This window comes from Microdochium trichocladiopsis, assembly GCF_020744255.1.
Source record: "Microdochium trichocladiopsis strain MPI-CAGE-CH-0230 chromosome Unknown B0I36scaffold_6, whole genome shotgun sequence".
NCBI classification, from domain to species: domain Eukaryota; kingdom Fungi; phylum Ascomycota; class Sordariomycetes; order Xylariales; family Microdochiaceae; genus Microdochium; species Microdochium trichocladiopsis.
Window position 1 is genome coordinate 3377922 of NW_025763549.1, and position 17380 is coordinate 3395301.

At 54.2% G+C, this 17380-nt stretch overlaps 5 protein-coding genes across 5 annotated transcripts; 3 read left to right on the forward strand and 2 right to left on the reverse strand.

Moving 5' to 3' along the window:
• Nucleotides 1-272: 272 nt before the first annotated feature.
• On the forward strand, nt 273-1463 carry B0I36DRAFT_364385 (uncharacterized protein; the record flags this gene model as incomplete). Its single annotated transcript, XM_046158952.1, has 1 exon — nt 273-1463. The coding sequence occupies one exon, from the start codon at nt 273-275 to the stop codon at nt 1461-1463; it is 1191 nt and encodes a 396-aa protein (XP_046012205.1).
• A 461-nt stretch (nt 1464-1924) lies between these two features.
• Nucleotides 1925-2449, reverse strand: B0I36DRAFT_245050 (uncharacterized protein; the record flags this gene model as incomplete). Its single annotated transcript, XM_046150118.1, has 1 exon — nt 1925-2449. A coding segment is annotated over one exon (525 nt), but the record flags the coding sequence as incomplete, so codon positions are not given.
• A 2428-nt stretch (nt 2450-4877) lies between these two features.
• On the forward strand, nt 4878-8025 carry B0I36DRAFT_244893 (glycoside hydrolase superfamily; the record flags this gene model as incomplete). The annotated part of the gene is made up of 5 exons (XM_046150100.1): nt 4878-5766; nt 6091-6623; nt 6687-7046; nt 7101-7465; nt 7563-8025. Coding segments are annotated over 5 exons (2610 nt in total), but the record flags the coding sequence as incomplete, so codon positions are not given.
• A 4121-nt stretch (nt 8026-12146) lies between these two features.
• Nucleotides 12147-13376, reverse strand: B0I36DRAFT_412412 (chaperonin 10-like protein; the record flags this gene model as incomplete). Its single annotated transcript, XM_046161968.1, has 2 exons — nt 12487-13376; nt 12147-12453 (listed from the first exon to the last, which is right to left on the reverse strand). Exons 1-2 carry the CDS (start codon nt 13266-13268, stop codon nt 12147-12149), a joined length of 1089 nt encoding a protein of 362 aa, XP_046012208.1. The 5' UTR covers nt 13269-13376.
• A 726-nt stretch (nt 13377-14102) lies between these two features.
• Nucleotides 14103-16198, forward strand: B0I36DRAFT_291730 (Alpha/Beta hydrolase protein; the record flags this gene model as incomplete). The annotated part of the gene is made up of 4 exons (XM_046151755.1): nt 14103-14480; nt 14569-14915; nt 15002-15191; nt 15271-16198. The coding sequence occupies exons 1-4, from the start codon at nt 14140-14142 to the stop codon at nt 16196-16198; spliced, it is 1806 nt and encodes a 601-aa protein (XP_046012209.1). The 5' UTR covers nt 14103-14139.
• Between the last annotated feature and the right edge of the window lie 1182 nt (nt 16199-17380).

The window sequence follows — 17380 nt, forward strand, 5'->3', positions numbered from 1 at the left end:
GGGAAATCCCGGAATACCGGACCGATATGGCTGCTGATCGTTATTGGTCCTTGCCGCATGAGCATCCTCAACCCCGCGATGGCGTGATCCAGAACAACGTCTCCACCCAACATGTGAATCAATATTGCATTAGTTCTATTATACTAGGAATGAAACACGGATATCTTTGGGAAAGCACGACTGCAAGATATGCTCTGCTTCCAGAAGAGACAACTCTTGCCTTGCAGGTTGTTCAGGGCTGCCTATATCCACTGCTCCGACAAAGATACAAAATGGCGACTTCAGTAGACCATCTGCCTTCGGCGCTGTTCGCAATCCATCAGCCAGCCCCAGTGCCGGTACTATTCGAAGAATTCAGTCTTCCCAACGGGAACCAGAGGGTATTGGGTCAGCCACACCCCGAAGGAATTGTGAGTCCGCTGGCGCTGCGCCCACTACTATCAAGTAGCGAGGACCTCAGCCTGGACAAGGCCATTGAGACTATCAAGGCCCTACAAGCCCAAGACGGTATCTTGACCCGGAAGCTGGCGTTGCATGGGACGGTGCTGTTCCGCGGCTTGCCCATACGCAATGCTGAGGATTTCAGCAGGTTTGCTCACGCTTTTGGCTTCAAGCCGCACGAGATCATTGGAATCGTGGTGAATCGCCCGCTCTTAGCGCCCAATGTAGCTCCGGCCAACGAAGCGCCCAAGGAGATGCTCATCTACAGCCACAACGAGTCGCCACAGGTCCCCCATGCGCCTGAATACATATTCTTCTATGGCCACCAGGCCCCTGTCACCGGCGGCGAGTCGCCCATTTCATCCTCGTTGGAGCTGTTTCACCGTGCCCAACAAGAAATTCCCGCATTCGTCTCGGAGCTCGCTGCCAAGGGCATCCTGAGCCGCGTCACCTATAAGTTCGACAAACAGTATGAGGGCGGCTCGACGCTTCGCCAAGCCTTTGGGAAGGAGATTGAAGACGGCGACGATGAGGTCACGCGGCGCGCCAAGATCGAGGCGCAGATTCGTCGCTATGGCCGCGGCGAACACACCACCTGGGAATGGACCGACGAGGGCATTGTCTTGACACATCGGCTCCCGGCCATCCGTACCCAGCCGGAGACGGGCCTGCCCACTTTGTTTACAGGGCTCGCGGCCTATTACAAGAACAACAAGCTCAACAGCCCTACAGCCACCGCTCGCAAGAACGCGACGCAGCAGCTGTACGGCGACGGCACGCCCATCCCGGACAAGTATCTCGAACACCTAGCTAACATCACCGACGAAATTCGTGTGCTGCACAAGTGGCAGCAGGGCGACGTGCTTGTCTATGACAACATCATTGCGCAGCATGGTCGGCAGCCCTGGGAAGGGGAGCAGTCCGATCGCGTAGTTTTGGCGAGCCTATTTGACGGCGATAGTGTTCCTGGTGCATATGGTAACCAGGACTGGGCCCAGGTGGTACAGGCATTAGCTGGATAAGCAATCACGTCTCTTGGCTGCGTTTAGCTATGGAAAGACTGCAGAGCCGTTTGCCTGCCTCGCCTAACGGTTGAGCCGAAGTCCGTCACATTCGTAGAAGCGCTTGACAAGTTTTACCCGTGTAACTGTTATCCACGGTTAATCGAAATCACCGACTGGCACCGTTTGAGCATTCTCAGAGGAACCCCCTCTTCTTTGCGCAACCTGGCTGGATCAAATGGAACGTTCGCCCACCGCCCGAAAAGCTACCAGGGAAGAAGTTGCACAAGGCCTTTTACTGCGCAGCATGAATGAAAGCCTGTCATGTGCCGTCTATAGACTTCTTCCAGGGAGAATAACCACAGCGCTACGGCCATGCTTCAGCATCGTCCAGCGCGAACAGAGGCCCTGTTGCTATAATTAGCACTCCATAACATACGTGTAATAGTTAACTAGTCGAAAAGGCTCCCTAAGGTCAATACTTACCAAAAGTCCCAGCCCTCCTGTCTGCCGCTCCCACCCCTTTCGCAGCGGTTGACCAGATACTGCGCAAGCTCTGTGCATTTAGCGCTAGATAGCGTCGCTGGGCTGCCGTAGTTATTGCTGATCCGGAAGTCAAACCTGTTGACGCCTAGAGCCGCATTATAGCAGCCTGTCTTTGCTGCCGCGAGGCCGTACGAGCCGCTGCCTCCGCTGCCGCTACACCACCGCACTGCCGCAGCAAGCGCTGCATCTTTGTTATCGCCCCAGGTCTTGTCGGTCGTGGATGAACTGCACGTATGCGAGCTTTGGGGCTGGAAGCCGATGGTACGCACACAGACGTAGGCGTTGGCCCACAGCCCGTTACACGTCTCGCCTACTGACATGTGCCAATCTCTCAGGCGCGAGGGGCGGATGCCGTGCTGGGCGCCGATGGAGGCGCAGGTATCGCCAGATTTGACCAGGTAGAAGCGGTCACAATTGGGCGTCATGCCCGGCTGAGTCGGGGTAGGCGTGGCGATGCCATTGCCGGTAGTCGTGGTAGTGGTCGACGTCGGCCTCGTCGTGGTCGTGGGGAGGCCGATGGTGCGGACGCAGGCGTATGCATTGGCCCAGAGCCCACTGCAGGCGGACCCGACGGCCCTGTTCCAGCTGGTGAACTGGGCCACGGTGATGCCGTGCTGACTCGCGATACCTGCGCACGTGTCGCCAGCCTTGACAAAGTAGAACCGGTCGCAGTTAGTGGCAATGTCAGGCTGAGTAGGCTGGGGCGTCTCGATGCCATTAGTAGGCACTGTGGGAGCGGATGTGGTCTTTGTGGTTGAAGTGCGAGGCGTGGTAGGCGTGGCCGTGGTGGACGTGGTAGATGTGGTCTTCTGGCTGTAGATGGCGCCGGGGAGCAGAGATAGGCGCTTCAATACAGTAGGCGCGCCCGACGAGGAAGTTGCCACAACCAGCAGTGAGAGAAGGGTTCTAGTTTATCGTTAGTATTTCGTAAACCTGGATAATATGAATTGAGATAGATCCTTAGCAAACTGACCCAAAATATGAAATCCTCCACAGGGACTCCCCAGTTCCGTAACAAATTAGTGCAAGTTACAGAGCCATCATTATCATACCACCAACTACACTGTGAGATGGTATTTGGATCGTAAGGCATCTCTGGCTTGTCTCCCAGTACTTGAAACGGGGGAGAAACGGTACTATTGGCCGGAAAAGGGCTTGCCAAGGCACGATAGCAGGTAAGCGATGCTATGACGCCGAGGATCCGGGCGCGATAGCCTACTCGGGGCGACATTATGAAGGTCGTTGTAAGAGACGACGTGAATTAGCTCTTGGAAGCGAGATTACCATGAGCTGAAGCCGTGATACATAGAATGTTCCACGAAGGTTTTATATAGGTTAAGTGTTGAGAGTAACTACAATACTGCGAAGGACTCCCGTGCTCAATTAGCTTCCTTGTGGATGGACAACCCATCAAACCTTTAACCTCCCTTCCTATGCGACCCAAGACTGACGGTCCAGCCCACACACGGAAATGGATGCCTGGACATCATATTTTCTTCGGGGCTTACCAACGCCGCGTATTATGGGCCAATTTTCAGGTGGACCGGACGCCGAAGCTCTTCTGCATGTAACGTCAAAGGGGGTGCATCGGCAGCATGCTGGTAATAACGCGCTACCCACGGAACTTTCCATTCCAGTTTCCCCGCACTAGGCAACGGAGATAAGTTAGGCGGCCCCTTGTTCAGTATGGTCTGCTTTGTACATACAAAAGGTCTGGCATGCGCGGCGACAAGGTCATACGCCGCTTAGTCATTAGACACAGTTGGGTTCCACTCACGGTTCAAGCATCCCTGTAAGGATAGTTGCTGCTCCATTATACGGACGACCTAGAATAGAACTTCTGGCCTGGAGGCATACATAGCCACGATCGGTCTTATTCTGAACCTGGCCAGGTATAGGACCATCATTAACTATATACGACCATCCATTGTTCCCTAATGATTAACCGGCCAGGTTGCCAGCTACCGCACTAGCTAACCACATCTAGTTTCCTGCTTCCCTATTATCGCCTCGTCTGAGGTAAGCTAAACCTCCCATGGTAAATACAGACTGAAGTAGTTGTCTATAGAGGGACTCCTTATCAATCTTTCACGTCATTTTCGCTCAACTACGAGACAGCCGTTATTCTTGAGGATTAGTAAATACGACTTAGCAGCGAAATTCATTGAGTCCATCGTGACGAGAAGGAAACTAGTCACAGTCTGAATTCAGTCTGGCGCTACATAGTCACATAGAACGTTGCACCTCTGGTTGGGCCTCATGAGGTTGAATAACCTAGAGAGCCCTTCGAGAATCCCTGGGAGAAAGGGTCTTCATGGGATGCGGCGTGGTGGGGCCGGCTGACTAGGCGGAAACGCCGGAACTCGCTCAGGCTATACAGTGCGCTCAATCCATGAAAATAACGTGAGAGCTCTTTGTCTAAAGTTCCTCCACCATTAAATTCTAGTATCCAAGACAATAGTGGTTGGTCTGAATAAGCGGCAATTACTGCACCCCGTGTTGGGGTGCAATTCCTTGCTGACCTGAATTCTTGGCGGATGCTAACCCCTGTCTTTATGGGTGACCACCAACGTGGGTCTTGACACCCATCAAGATTGATTGTCCAGCCACCAGGGTCTCATCTTGAGCTTCGTCAATATGAAACGGATGTTCCCGAAAGCGGCTTCGGCCGTATGGCAAAGTCGCAATGCGTCACTGTCTGGACTACCCTTAGAGCGAAGCGGCTGATGGGCCGTGATCAATCTTAGGCAACCGCGTTTTTATATCAAGTCCTAGCTACCCAACTACCGTTTTCTTGTTCCGCTGGCTTTCTTATCCGGTAACACTGCAGTCGACAAGTCCGGCTTTCAAAATATGTTGTGGCAAGGCAATTGTCTGAGGGTCGCCGCAATGGCGGCCATCTTCAACCTCTACACTTTTGCTTCCGCACAAGACACCACGAGGAGCAATCATACTCATTTCCCCACCTTCTTTCATCCCGGGAACTCATCCGAGAGTCGCTGTCCAGTGTCTTATTTTGATGCTGCTCCAACGAGCTTTTCTTGGTCCCGACTCTTTTCCATTCAAGATCTCGACAAATGTCAGGACACGGTCCTCTTTGAGACTATGCTCCGGTTTCCGTTGGAGGCGCCAGATAGACAAACCCTCTTCAAAGCCTGTACTTCATCGACTTCGGACGCTCGAATCGACCCAAACGAATACGGCGAACAAGCTCTTAGTGGAGCTGACGTCGTGGACTCTTACGCGGATGTCGAGGTTGGATGGAGCGATCATAGGGCGCCTTTATCAGAATCTAAATTCCAAGTTGCCGAAGCTGCGCTCAAGCTGCAGACCCAAATTATGCGAGACCCCAATAACAAGCTGAGGGCCACATTCGCCAAGGCTGGCAAATCCATTGTTGGACTCTACGTTGGAGGGGAAATCCATCGATCGTCATCCATCTCTCTTATCCGGGACTTCGTCGATCGCCTCAATGGCACTGGACCAGATGCTCTATCCATGCCCTCCCGCCTGGTTAACCAGATCTGCGGACCCACTGGTGTCCGATCGACTACACACGTCTTCGGGATTGTAACCGATACGGAAGGAGATCTGGGGGCTGTGCATAGCATCGTCAGAGGCTGGGCAGAAGTGGTGTGTGTCTCTGGCCTCGACCGAAGCTACCTTCTCCGAAACCAGTCGCACCGCCTTATCCCAGCTGTCCCGCTCACAGCGGAATCTATTACCAGCGGCTTCTTCAATTCGTCTGCTGCGAGCAACAGCTCAACGGCCACGAGCAGTCTTCACCGGCGCGCGCAAGGCTAGCAACTGCGTTAGCGAAAACGACGTGCGAGCGCATGTCGAGTTGCCAAGGTTGACTTTGGTGACAGTTGCTGGTCTGTGGCAGAAGAGAAGTGCGGCATCTCTCTTAGTGCTCTTTACGAGTGCAACAACCTTGATGCTGCTTATTGTGGCAACATGGCCACGGGGGACCAGCTGTGTTGCTCAGCGGGAGGAACTACGAATGACCTCACAGGTAAGCCCCCGTGCTTCTCGTACTGAAAGCAAAGCTCGTTTCCTACGGGAGTCCAATAGATCATCAGCTAACGAGAGCCGTCCGAAGTCATGGCTGAGGAAAATGATGATTTCGAATGCAAATATACGATCATCGAGCAAAATGACCTCTGCGCGAGTATCGCATCCCGCTGCAACATCCCGGTCAAAAAGCTGATCGAGTGGAATGGGGGGGACGACAAGTTGTGCAACAAGCTAATGCCAAAGGAGCCGATATGTTGCTCTCTCGGCAAAAAGCCCGACTTGCGCCCGAAGCCGCAAGAGAATGGAGATTGTGCTGTCTACGAGATTCAGGGCGATGATGGCTGTTGGTTGATTGCAGACAGGTTCCATCTGACGCAGGAAGAGATACACAAACTCAACGTCGGAAAAACCTGGGGCTGGTCCGGATGCGGGAGCCTGTTTCGGGATCAGAAAATCTGCGTCAGCACAGGCAACCCTCCAATGCCCGCACAGCTTGAGGGTGTCACCTGTGGTCCACAGGTCAAAGGCACGGTCCGCCCGACAGACGGCACAAAGATTACGGATTTGAACCCTTGTCCACTTAATGTGTGCTGCTCAGGATGGGGATACTGCGGACTTGTAGGCACATTCCTCGCCCCAGGCCCAACCACGATATAAAACCTGCTAACAGCTCCAACACAGACCGAGGAGTTTTGTGTTGATACTAGTATTGATAACACCCCCGGCACAGCCAGGCCGTCTACAAATGGCTGTATTTCAAATTGTGGGAAGATCGAGATTACTAATAACGACAGGCCACCTGCAAATTTCATACGCGTGGGATACTTCGAAGGATGGAATGGGGAACGACCGTGTCTAAACATGGACGTTGATGAAATTGGAAGCCCTATCACGCACATCCATTTCGCATTCGGCGATATCAGTAATGACTTCGTACCTAGCGTTGGGGGTGACATTCAGGACCAATGGCAAAAGTTCCTCAAAATCACTAGTCAAAAGAGAATCATCTCTTTCGGCGGCTGGGCGTTCTCCAATGAGCCAGTAAGTCGAGCTCCTCTAGTCTGGCGATCCTGACACTAAACTACATACACTCAGGGGACATCACACATTATACGCCAGGGTGTGAAGCCGGCTAACCGACAAAGACTTGCGGACAATATTATCAAGTTCGTCGTCGATAACAATCTTGACGGCGTCGACTTTGACTGGGAATACCCTGGCGCGTACGACATTGACGGGTCCGACATGGGAACGGCCGAGGATGGCGCGAATTACTTCAGGTTCCTGACGCTTGTCCGTAACGGACTGCCAAAAGACAAATCTCTTGCTATAGCGGCTCCTGCATCCTACTGGTATCTCCGGCATTTTATGATTGCCGAGTCTGCCAGGGTTCTCGACTACATTGTATACATGACCTACGACTTTCATGGCCAATGGGATGTGGGGAACAAGTGGACAAGGTGAGGCGCCTTCAAAACTCCGTTCCAAGACACTTCGTCCAGAGTGTCGTTTTGCCGGATCTGGTGTTCATATGACTAACTTGGGTAATTCTCGCAGTCCTGGTTGTGATAACGGTGACTGCCTGAGATCCCACGTCAATATCACAGAGACTATGGACGCGCTCGCTATGATCACCAGGGCCGGAGTCCCAGCGAGCAAGGTTATAGTAGGCATAACCAGCTACGGGCGCAGCTTTAAAATGGCAGACCCAAACTGCTGGGGACCGACGTGCAAGTACCTTGGGACTCGAGACAATTCACCTGCCCAGAAAGGGAAATGCACAAACACTGGCGGGTATCTTGCCAACGCCGAGATCGACGACATCAAAAACGGCAGTGTCCCGTTCCGAGAGCTATACGACGGAGGCTCCGACTCAGACATCATGATATACAACGGCGTCGAATACGTCGGTTATATGAGCGACAGAACCAAACAGCGTCGTGTTAACCTGTACAAGAGCCTGAACTTTGGCGGCGCGACCGACTGGGCGGTCGACTTGGCAGGAGACATTGGCACTGGGGACAAAGACAACGTTGTATACATTGGGCCGGAGGTATATACCCAAAATTCCATGGGATGCACCGCCCCTTGCACGATTGTACTCCCTCCAAGCCCCTTACCAGCACCCGAAACCATCTCCATCGACTCATACGTGACGTCGTTACAAGTCGGTACTACTACCACTACGATAACTATAAGACCAGCACCTCAGACCATCTCGGAAGTCCCCTTTTACAACATTATTATCGATTCCAAGGCCGGCACTGAGACAGTCGTCCAGCCATATCCCCGCGTTACTCTTCCCCCAGTCGGCGTGCCGGTGAGCTGGGTCAACGGCGGGACAACAACGACCTCTACGAGGACGGTTGTCCTCCCCCCGTGGCCGCAAATCACTAACGGTCCACCAGAGGACTGGAAAGGGACAGATACGCCGTCGAATATCCCGTCGAGCATCCCGACGTCGACGGATGGCGACATTCCTCCTCCGCCGACAGCAACCCAGCCAATGCCGACCTGGAAGGACTGGTACAAGATGCCAGCGGTCATTAAGCCTGTGACAAATCAGCCGGATGACGACGACGACGACGACGACGACGACGACGACGACGGCTTTGCGATTATTCCGTGCGATCTTTGGTTCTTCTCGGTAAGCTTTTACAGTGTGCCCTTATCAATTCTGCATTCAAACATATATTACGCACACAAGACTAGGCGACTAACTATCATCTTCTACTAGTCGTGCATCAAGCTAGGCAATACCGAGATCAAAGGCTGGAAGTGGAAGCTTCCTACTGGAGTCATTGGCCCGTAAGTACTTCAAGAGCGGCTCTGCAATGAATCGACAGGAGTGAGGCACATACGCGGTCTCATAATAGCCCAATGCGATTCGTGTCTGGCAGTGGTCGATCTCCTTTCTCGTTTTTATACAGAAGAAACCTAACATTGTCATCCTGCAGTGGACCACCTCCTCCAAACCTTGTCCCATTACCACCAGGCTGGCAGTGGAAAAGACCTCGTTTGCCACCCTGGCCAAGAATCGTGTACGTCATTTCCCTTCTCAATCTCCTATCAATTGATTTGTGTCACTCACAAGGTGAGAAAGAATCGGACGTGGCTCAAAGCCTGTGGCAATGCCAGACAAGCCGGATCCCTGCGAGACGAAAACAGCATCCGCGTGCGGCACAATTACTGTGCATGGTGTCGACGACCAAGGAACCACGAAAGTGACAACCACATCGCATGTGACCACAACTTGCGCGACCGTCTATGGATGTGCGGTCAGGGACTACGATGAATCGACGGAGACAGACGACACTTCCTGCCGCCTTGCTAAGAGAACTGAGCCGGCACATATCGTGCCGGCGGTATTGGCCACAATGACAGCGGGGGCTCCAATATCCGCTAGGACTGTAGCCGCAGATTCGCCAGAAGTTGGTGATGACGTAAAGCAACCAATATCGACCTCGCAGGAAGAGACATTTGTGGACCTCCATTATAGAACCGACGAAGACGAAGAGGAGTCCTGGGCCGACGATGCAAAAATCGCGGCGACCTGGGAATGCACGAGGCACACTATAGTGCTCATCCAGAAGACTTTCGATGACTCAGACCCCGACAACCAGAAACTGGCAGAACGCTTCAGGAAACTGGCGGATGGCTTGAAGGAGCGGGGTGAAGCAGAACCGCAGACCGTGGTATCACGAGTGCAGTCCAAAACGCGACATTTCACTGCATTTTGGCACATTAAAGATCTTCCGCTGCCTCTTCATGTCAAGATCCTGCAAATGAAGGCGGTGAGTTACTATTTGTGGCCCAAATCATGGTCGCCTGTGATCGATCTGCAGCCCATCGGCTGAAGGCCGCATAGCTAAAGACTTGTCACTAGGTTTCGGTCATTTACGTACCCGGGTACAATGGAAGACCGGATGTTCCAGGTGGGAAGAGCACTGTGGCAAAGCCGGCAGTACTGAGAACGACGAATGAGATTGGGCACGATCATAATGCCGGCGACACTGAAAACGAATCAAGTCGGCAAGAAAGGTTTCAATGGAATACGACAGGACCAGAGACGTCCTATCTGCCAAAACGATACGCGAGGCCATTCAACGACTGGGCCAATTCTCAGATCTCTGCGCCACTACTAGCAGATGACTGGGCCGTCAACCTCGATTTCACAGTAAACCCCGAGGCGACTGGAGCCAACCCCGAGGCGACTACTAAAGGATTGATACACCAATATCACTACCGGAGACCAGCAGGTCAGGGAGAGTACATCTATGTCATTGAGGCATGTATCGACAGAAACAACCCAGAAACCAAATTCGTGGATATCAAGAATACACTGCTAGCACAGAGCTATGGTACTGGACAGAGCACAGACTGCCGCCACGGCACAGCGGTGGCGGCGATGGCGGTCGGCATAAACCTTGGTGTCGCTCGGGAGGCAAGTCTAGTGCCGGTGCACCTTGGAACTGAGGAGGGATACCTATTCGAGCGCTACATTTCCGCTTTAGTACTTGTTTTGGACGACATACGGGACACCGAAAACAACAAGCAAGGCAAAGCGGTCATAAACATGTCCGTCGATATGCCTTACATAATTACAAATGACGACCAGCTCAGAGTTATGGGTACGTAATTGTTTCGTCTCCGCGTTAACCCAAAGGTTCTACTCGTTACTACTTTATTTATCAAGGACAAAAGGGTGGTTCAGTACCTAACTAACACGAGGATCTATTCCTTCTTCCTGTTAACTATAGATTACATACTTCAGGATATCGTGCAGGCCGGTGGAGTTTTAGTCGAAGCAGCAGGTAATTTTCGCCTCGATAAGAATCCCGACTTAGGAAGGCCAACGAACTGCGATGACCGGTTGCCACAACGGCTTATGGGTAGAGGAGCGCTCACGCGTTCCTCGTTTGTGGTCGGTGCTACGGACGGGAACGGCAGGCTGAACCGGGATAGTGAGCGCTTCTCTGACGACAGTATAGCCCGAATTGTTTGGGCGCCGGGCGAGCAGATTAAAATCCCGCTGGTGGGTGGCGGGTACGACTGGGACTCCGGAACGTCAGTCGCAGCCCCAAAGGTTGCGGGCCTCATCGCATACCTTCGCGGACTACAATCGACTTGGAAAACTAACCTTGAGCGCCCCTCTAACGTCAAGAAGTTGGTCCAGGCCTTGACGCGTAACCTCTTGATCCGGGAAGGACCCTGGAAATATCTCTACGATGGCATCCCTGAGCAAGACCTTAACCAGGTAAAACCTTGGGTGCCCTTTATCTGGAACGGCCAGGTCCTCGATAGATCATGCCTGCTTGAAGGATGGGAAAGCCTCCTTTACAGGGGTCTTCCTTGCCCTCGCCTGCCAGCAAACCTTGATGAGCTTCCAGAGTGGTCACCCCCCCACGAGCCCGGTAGCGGCGGCGAGATTGGCGGCATCCCGATGCCCAGGCCGATCACGTGGCGGCGGGGGCCGGCCCAGCCGACTTGTGGTGCCAGCGGCGCCAGATCGACTAGGTGCGGCCGACTCTGCACTGGCACCTACTACTGCGCACAGCTCCCCACGGGAACTCCTCCGGACTTCATCGAACCTGCTCCGCCGCCACCTACCTTCTACCTTTACAACTCGTTCAACTTGGGCCTCTCGAGTGAGAACTACCAAGCGTGGGGAGTCCGATTGTCTGACTGGGGCAACTGCGATACAATGAGTAAGAGTAACCACTTCTTGGGATTCTATACCAGTTGGAGCCAACTCAGCGATTATCCTTGGCCTATGCAAGAGCTGGTTCCCGAGCCCCTCTTCGATTCAGACGTCAGCCTGTGTGGTTTAAAGCCGCGCTACAAGCGTAGGGAGTTAGGCGATTATGAAGTGTTGGAACAAAGCTCGGGTAGGCGGGTCGGGACTTGTATAAAAAGCCCCGAGCTGTCTCATATCTGTAAGCATGAATTCGACCGATCTACAGCTACAGTTATATACCAGTGTACGGGTGCTTGTTAGTAGTAGTATATTAGGATAGAATATTTGAGTTATATATAACGTAATCTATAAGTAACCCTGCTATTACTACCTCTTCCTAGGCTTCTGTGCAGCCCGATAACCCCAGGATCGGCCTCCTGCTGTATTAGCCATTACCCTTCCAACTACTGAAGCGGATGCTGAATGGCCAACTTCCCAAACGTACCCTGGGCATCGACGTTCCGAAGCTCGTCCAAGGCGTCCTCCGCCTTGCCAGACCACGTCCTGATAGCAGGCAGCAAGAAGCCCTTTCCATAGTTCTCGACTGCCCAGTGCAGCCCGGCAGTAATCTTGGCCGACTTGGCCTGGTCTGCGGGGAAAGTCATCGGGCGCGGCAGACCCGGGATAGCAAGCACGACATCCCGAGCTCGCGTGGCGAGAGGGAACGAGGAGCGCGGATCTTGGGATGTGACGGAAGATAAGCGGGCGTTACTGTTCATGTTATTATTGCCGTCCTTGGCCGACGCTGGGCAGCAGCTGACCATCTGTTCAAAGGACGATGGCCCACCATCGCTGGCCCCAAAACTCCCGGCGGCGTCCAGAGCGTACCGCACAGGCCCTTGTTGCTGCGCTTCGACGGCAGCCAAGATCTTGGCTATGACATCCGGGTCGCGGTAGTCAAAGCAGAGAGTGGCCCCGAGGCTCTTCAGAAGCTCGTGCCGTGCGGGTGAGGCCGTCACGAAGATGGGCTTGACGCCGCAGGCCCGTGCGAACTGGATCGTGCAGCATCCCACGGCCGTCGAGCCGCCCCATATGAGAAGAGGGCCACCCTTGCTGTTGCCTTCTGACTGATTCGGGCTCTGGGATGGAAGCGGGAAGCTAAAGATGTTGAACATGACGTCTGCGGCCGTGCTGGCGACGACAGAAAGACATGCTGCGTCGGGCATGGGCATAAGAGCTGTGGGCACACGGAAGAGCCAGTCCACAGGGCAGGCCAGGAACTTCTGGTGCGCGCCATACCGTGCGGGGCGGCCCACGCCGGTCGGCGTCATCCCGGCTACGGCGTTCCCTGGGCTCAGGCCAGAGCCGGACGGACCGGACACGACGCGGCCGCTAAAGTCGTACCCGAGAACAGCGGGGACTACGCCGAGCTGTGTTCCGTGACGGATGTCAGCAGGGTTGACGCCCGAGAACTCGACCTCGATGAGGACCTCATCGGCCTGGGGCTTCGGGATGTTAAAGTCGCGTCTGACTGTCATTTGACAGTCTCTGTCCATATATAGCGCCGTGTTTATAGACTCGGCCATTTTGGTAATGTAGCTACGTGTTGACAAACTCGACGTAGAACGTGAAGAAAGCTAATCATGCATCGACAGATCCACAGGAGGATGAGTGGAAGGATTCCGCCGAGCTTTATCATCGAGTTGAAGCCCGGAGGCTCGGCAATTGTGAGACCGGCCTTCCCCTTGGCCGCCCAACAGCCCAGTCGTGGGGGACCGCGTCACCAGTCGGCCCCACGGTGGTTATTTGAGCCGACGCGAGTCGCACAGACCACTTGCCAGGCCCGCGCGCGACGTCGGCCGTGACGGACTCGGTATATATGTGTGCATGGAAGGAATCTCTCTCATCTTGCCCGGCGTCTTCGGGACGCAGTCAACTATATCATGTGTGTCCCCTTTTGTTTGGCGTGGGCCTGCCGCGCTTGGCGCTGCTGTCGCCCCACAATACTCAATGGGGCCTTGCGGTTGTTAGCTTTGTTATGGGATCTATAGACGTGGTACCGCATCGTGTATCGTGGTAGTCGATATCTAACCCGTGGCGAAGGAAAGAGTCCCCTAAGTAAGGGGTCCCGCACATCGAGAGCTCGTCATCAACGGTGCCTTTCCCTCTAAGACCACGTAGCCGTTTCTATGGTTCACGCGTACGATTTAGACTTTACCGTTCCGCCAGGGATCTCGGGCCCGCACGTCGGCTCCACGGCGCCTTCCAATTGCCGGCACCCGAGGCACTGCATTCTTAACGAAGTTTACTGTTAATGTCTCTGAAACCCCGCAGGCCATGGCCGTGCGAGACGGCTAACACCCTCTTATAAAAGTAGCACTCGTCTCCCTCCCCCTTTCAGGTCCCAAATCGCTAGATCTGAAGTCTTTGTCCCGTACCTCACTGTCTCGTGTTAAAATGGACAAAATCCCCACTATCAAGCGCCGGCTTGTTGCGCCACGCACAGGGACAAACCCTCATACCCACGAGGTCCTGCCCGCTGGCCACAAGAAGACACCGCAGAGCAGACCGCTTCCCTGCGCCATATCGTACGACTATAATCACTCCTTCGCCGTCCGCGATGGCGTTGTCCTCCGCGCAGACATCTACCGCCCTGCGGACACGACAGACCCTGTCCCGGCCATCATTATGTGGAGCCCGTACGGAAAGTCCACCTCGGGCGACTTCAGTCTCAACTTTGCGCCGTTGAGAGTCGGAGTGCCTGAGTCAGCGGTGTCAGGCTATGAGTCTTTCGAAGGGTGAGTGCGAGTACAAGTGGGGGCACCCTCCCCCCTTGTAACAATTCGATCCATGGGGAACCTCATTCAGAACTTAACAACCAAACAGTCTTGATCCTGCTGAATGGGTGCCCCGCGGCTACGCCGTCGTCAATGTAGACAGCCGCGGCGCGGGCCAGTCTGACGGCGACATATACTGGTGGGGCTCCGCGGACGCCCGGGACGGGCACGACGTCATCGAGGCCGTCGCCGCGCTGCCCTGGTGCTCCTCGCGCGTGGCAATGGCGGGTAACTCGTGGCTCGCCATCGCCCAGTGGTTCATCGCAGGCCAGCAGCCGCCGCATCTTACCTGCATAGCGCCGCTCGAGGGCCAAAGCGATGTCTATCGTGAGTCAATATGTCGTGGGGGCGTGCCAGCTCTCGCATTCCCGGGGCTGGTCGCGCAGTTGCTACCAGGTACGTGTTAAGCAAATATTTAGTGGCGTTTTGGGTCTCAGAATGGAAGAATGATGTAGTGGGGCTAAAGTAGACCTGTCCTCCAGGCAAACAACAGCAAGAAGACCTCATTGCCATGTTCAAACGCTACCCCAAGATGAACGCATACTGGAAGGACAAGCGGGCCGACATATCTAAGATCACCGTCCCGGCATATATAGGTGGGAGCTATTCAACCAATTTGCACACTCTAGGAGCCTTCCGTGGGTTCGAAGAGATCCCCCATGATAAGAAGTGGTATGCAGTGTATCTTCTTCTGTCTGGAAATTGTTCTTGCTACAGCTTTCATGAACATCTGACAAACCGTAACAAAAAGGCTGGTAGTGCACGATACACAAGAATGGCACGACCTATACAGCAAGTATCGAAGCGACGACCTTGCAAGGTTCTTCGACTTCTTCATGAAGGGCATTCCCAACGGGTGGGACAAGACGCCCCGCGTGCGCCAGTCCTTCCTGGGCTTCAACCATCCCAACGAGGTTCGAAGCGCGGATAACCTCCCCTGGCTTGAGCCCGGTGCCACGAAGGTGCTCAAGCTGTATCTCAGCGCGGACGGGACAATGGACACCACGCCGCTGCCCCAGAACAACAGCCATGACAACGAAAACAACAACAACAAATGTGCGACGACGGTAGAGTACCAGTCCGACGTGCGCGCCATGCAAGCGGACAATGACCCCGGCGAGCTGAGCTTCCGGTACACCTTCCCGTCCAGAACCTTAGTCGCGGGCCCGAGCAAAGCCACTTTATCTATGTCTCCCGATCCTCATTACGACCGCGATGACCTTGACGTGTGGGTGCAGCTGCGCAAGACCGACGCTCAGGGCAAGGTCCTGCGGAGCCTCAACATCCCCCTTGACGAGCTGGGGTTATCCTCGGTCGACGAGGTGCCCAACACGAGCACGCTGAAGTACCTGGGTCCCGCGGGCGTGCTTCGCGCCTCGGCACGGAAGACCAGCCCCGACCTCAGCGGGTCGCACTGGCAGCCGCTGTCGGCGGAGGACGCGGACGTGGCTAAAGTCGCGCCGGGGGAGGTCGTCAAGCTCGAAATTTCCATGTGGCCGACGGGTATGATCTTTGAGGCTGGCGAGAGCCTTGCGCTCAAGGTCTCAGGGCATGACATGCGGCTTGTTGATGTGGAGGAGCTACAGGGGAAGCAGACGACGGAGAACGTTGGGAAGCATTTTGTACATTTCGGGCCCGGGATGGAGAACTTTGTTGAGGTATATATAATCGTAGAGTAGAGGAGTATATTAACCCTATACCTAGAAAACTTAGTACCCTCCTAGAGTACTAAGTTTTTTTATAAGGAGGGTAACGTAATCCACGGGTGAGTGAGCCACACGGGTCAGTGAGCCACTTTTCAAGTACTCGTACGACAATGTATAAGACAATTCAACCACAACGCCTTAAATCAATTGAAACTATTCAGAATCCTCTTCTTCAGAGGCAGATACAACTTTCTGACACGTACGAGCATTATGGCCGGGCTCGCCGCAGACGCCACATCGCCGCGCGCGCGTTTCGGGCCTCCTCGTACGACCACTATTCTGACTCGTTTCTGCCCTTAACTGCTCCGTCGCATCGATTTGAGCCTTCAAATCCTTTGCCTGGTCAATCGTAAGGGACCCTCCTTTCTGTAGCTGCTTTCTTTTCGTACGACGACGGCGGCTGAGGCGGTCGTTCGCATCTCGAAGTTCGGCGATATCATGGCGCATAAGGTCCTGCTCGTGTGCCATCATCGCCATCCCTTTATGAAGCTGCTTAAGGCTTACGATTATAGACGACGGTGAGCTATTCTGGTGTCGTACGATGCGATTTTGGAGATACTCCTTCTGCGATTCGGCCTCAATCGGGTTATTCGGCGTCTTTGAGACCCAGGGGGGTGGTAGTCCAGCAGAACCTGGTGGTGTCGGCGTACGAAGCTTTATATCTAGCTGCGAAATCACATAGTCCGGGTCGTACGGTACTAGGCCTGTCGCTCGAAAGCCTGCCTGGATGTTTGACTTGGTTATCGCAGCGTCGTACGCCTTATAAAAGGCTGGGAGGAAGTCCTCCTTTGAAACGTGGGTTACGTGCGCCCGCATAAGACCTTCGATTTCTTTACCGTACGCCCGTTTTAGAGGTCCAAAGCACCCAACGTCGAGAGGCTGGAGCTTATGCGACGAATGAGCAGGCATACAGAGGGTAACAATATTCTGTTCCTTGCAGTAGAGCTCGAAATCGACGGAATGGTGGCTCTCGTGGCCGTCGAGGATAAGGAGGCGGTGGGTGCCCTTCGTACGACTCTTTGTATGGAAATCGAAGTGTTTTACCCACTCTAGGCCTCTCTCGTTCGTCGTCCAACCGTTCTCTGAAAGCGCGATTACCCAGTTGGCCGGTAGAGGGCTATTCGCGGTCCAGGAGTCGAGGTGGACCTTCCCTGC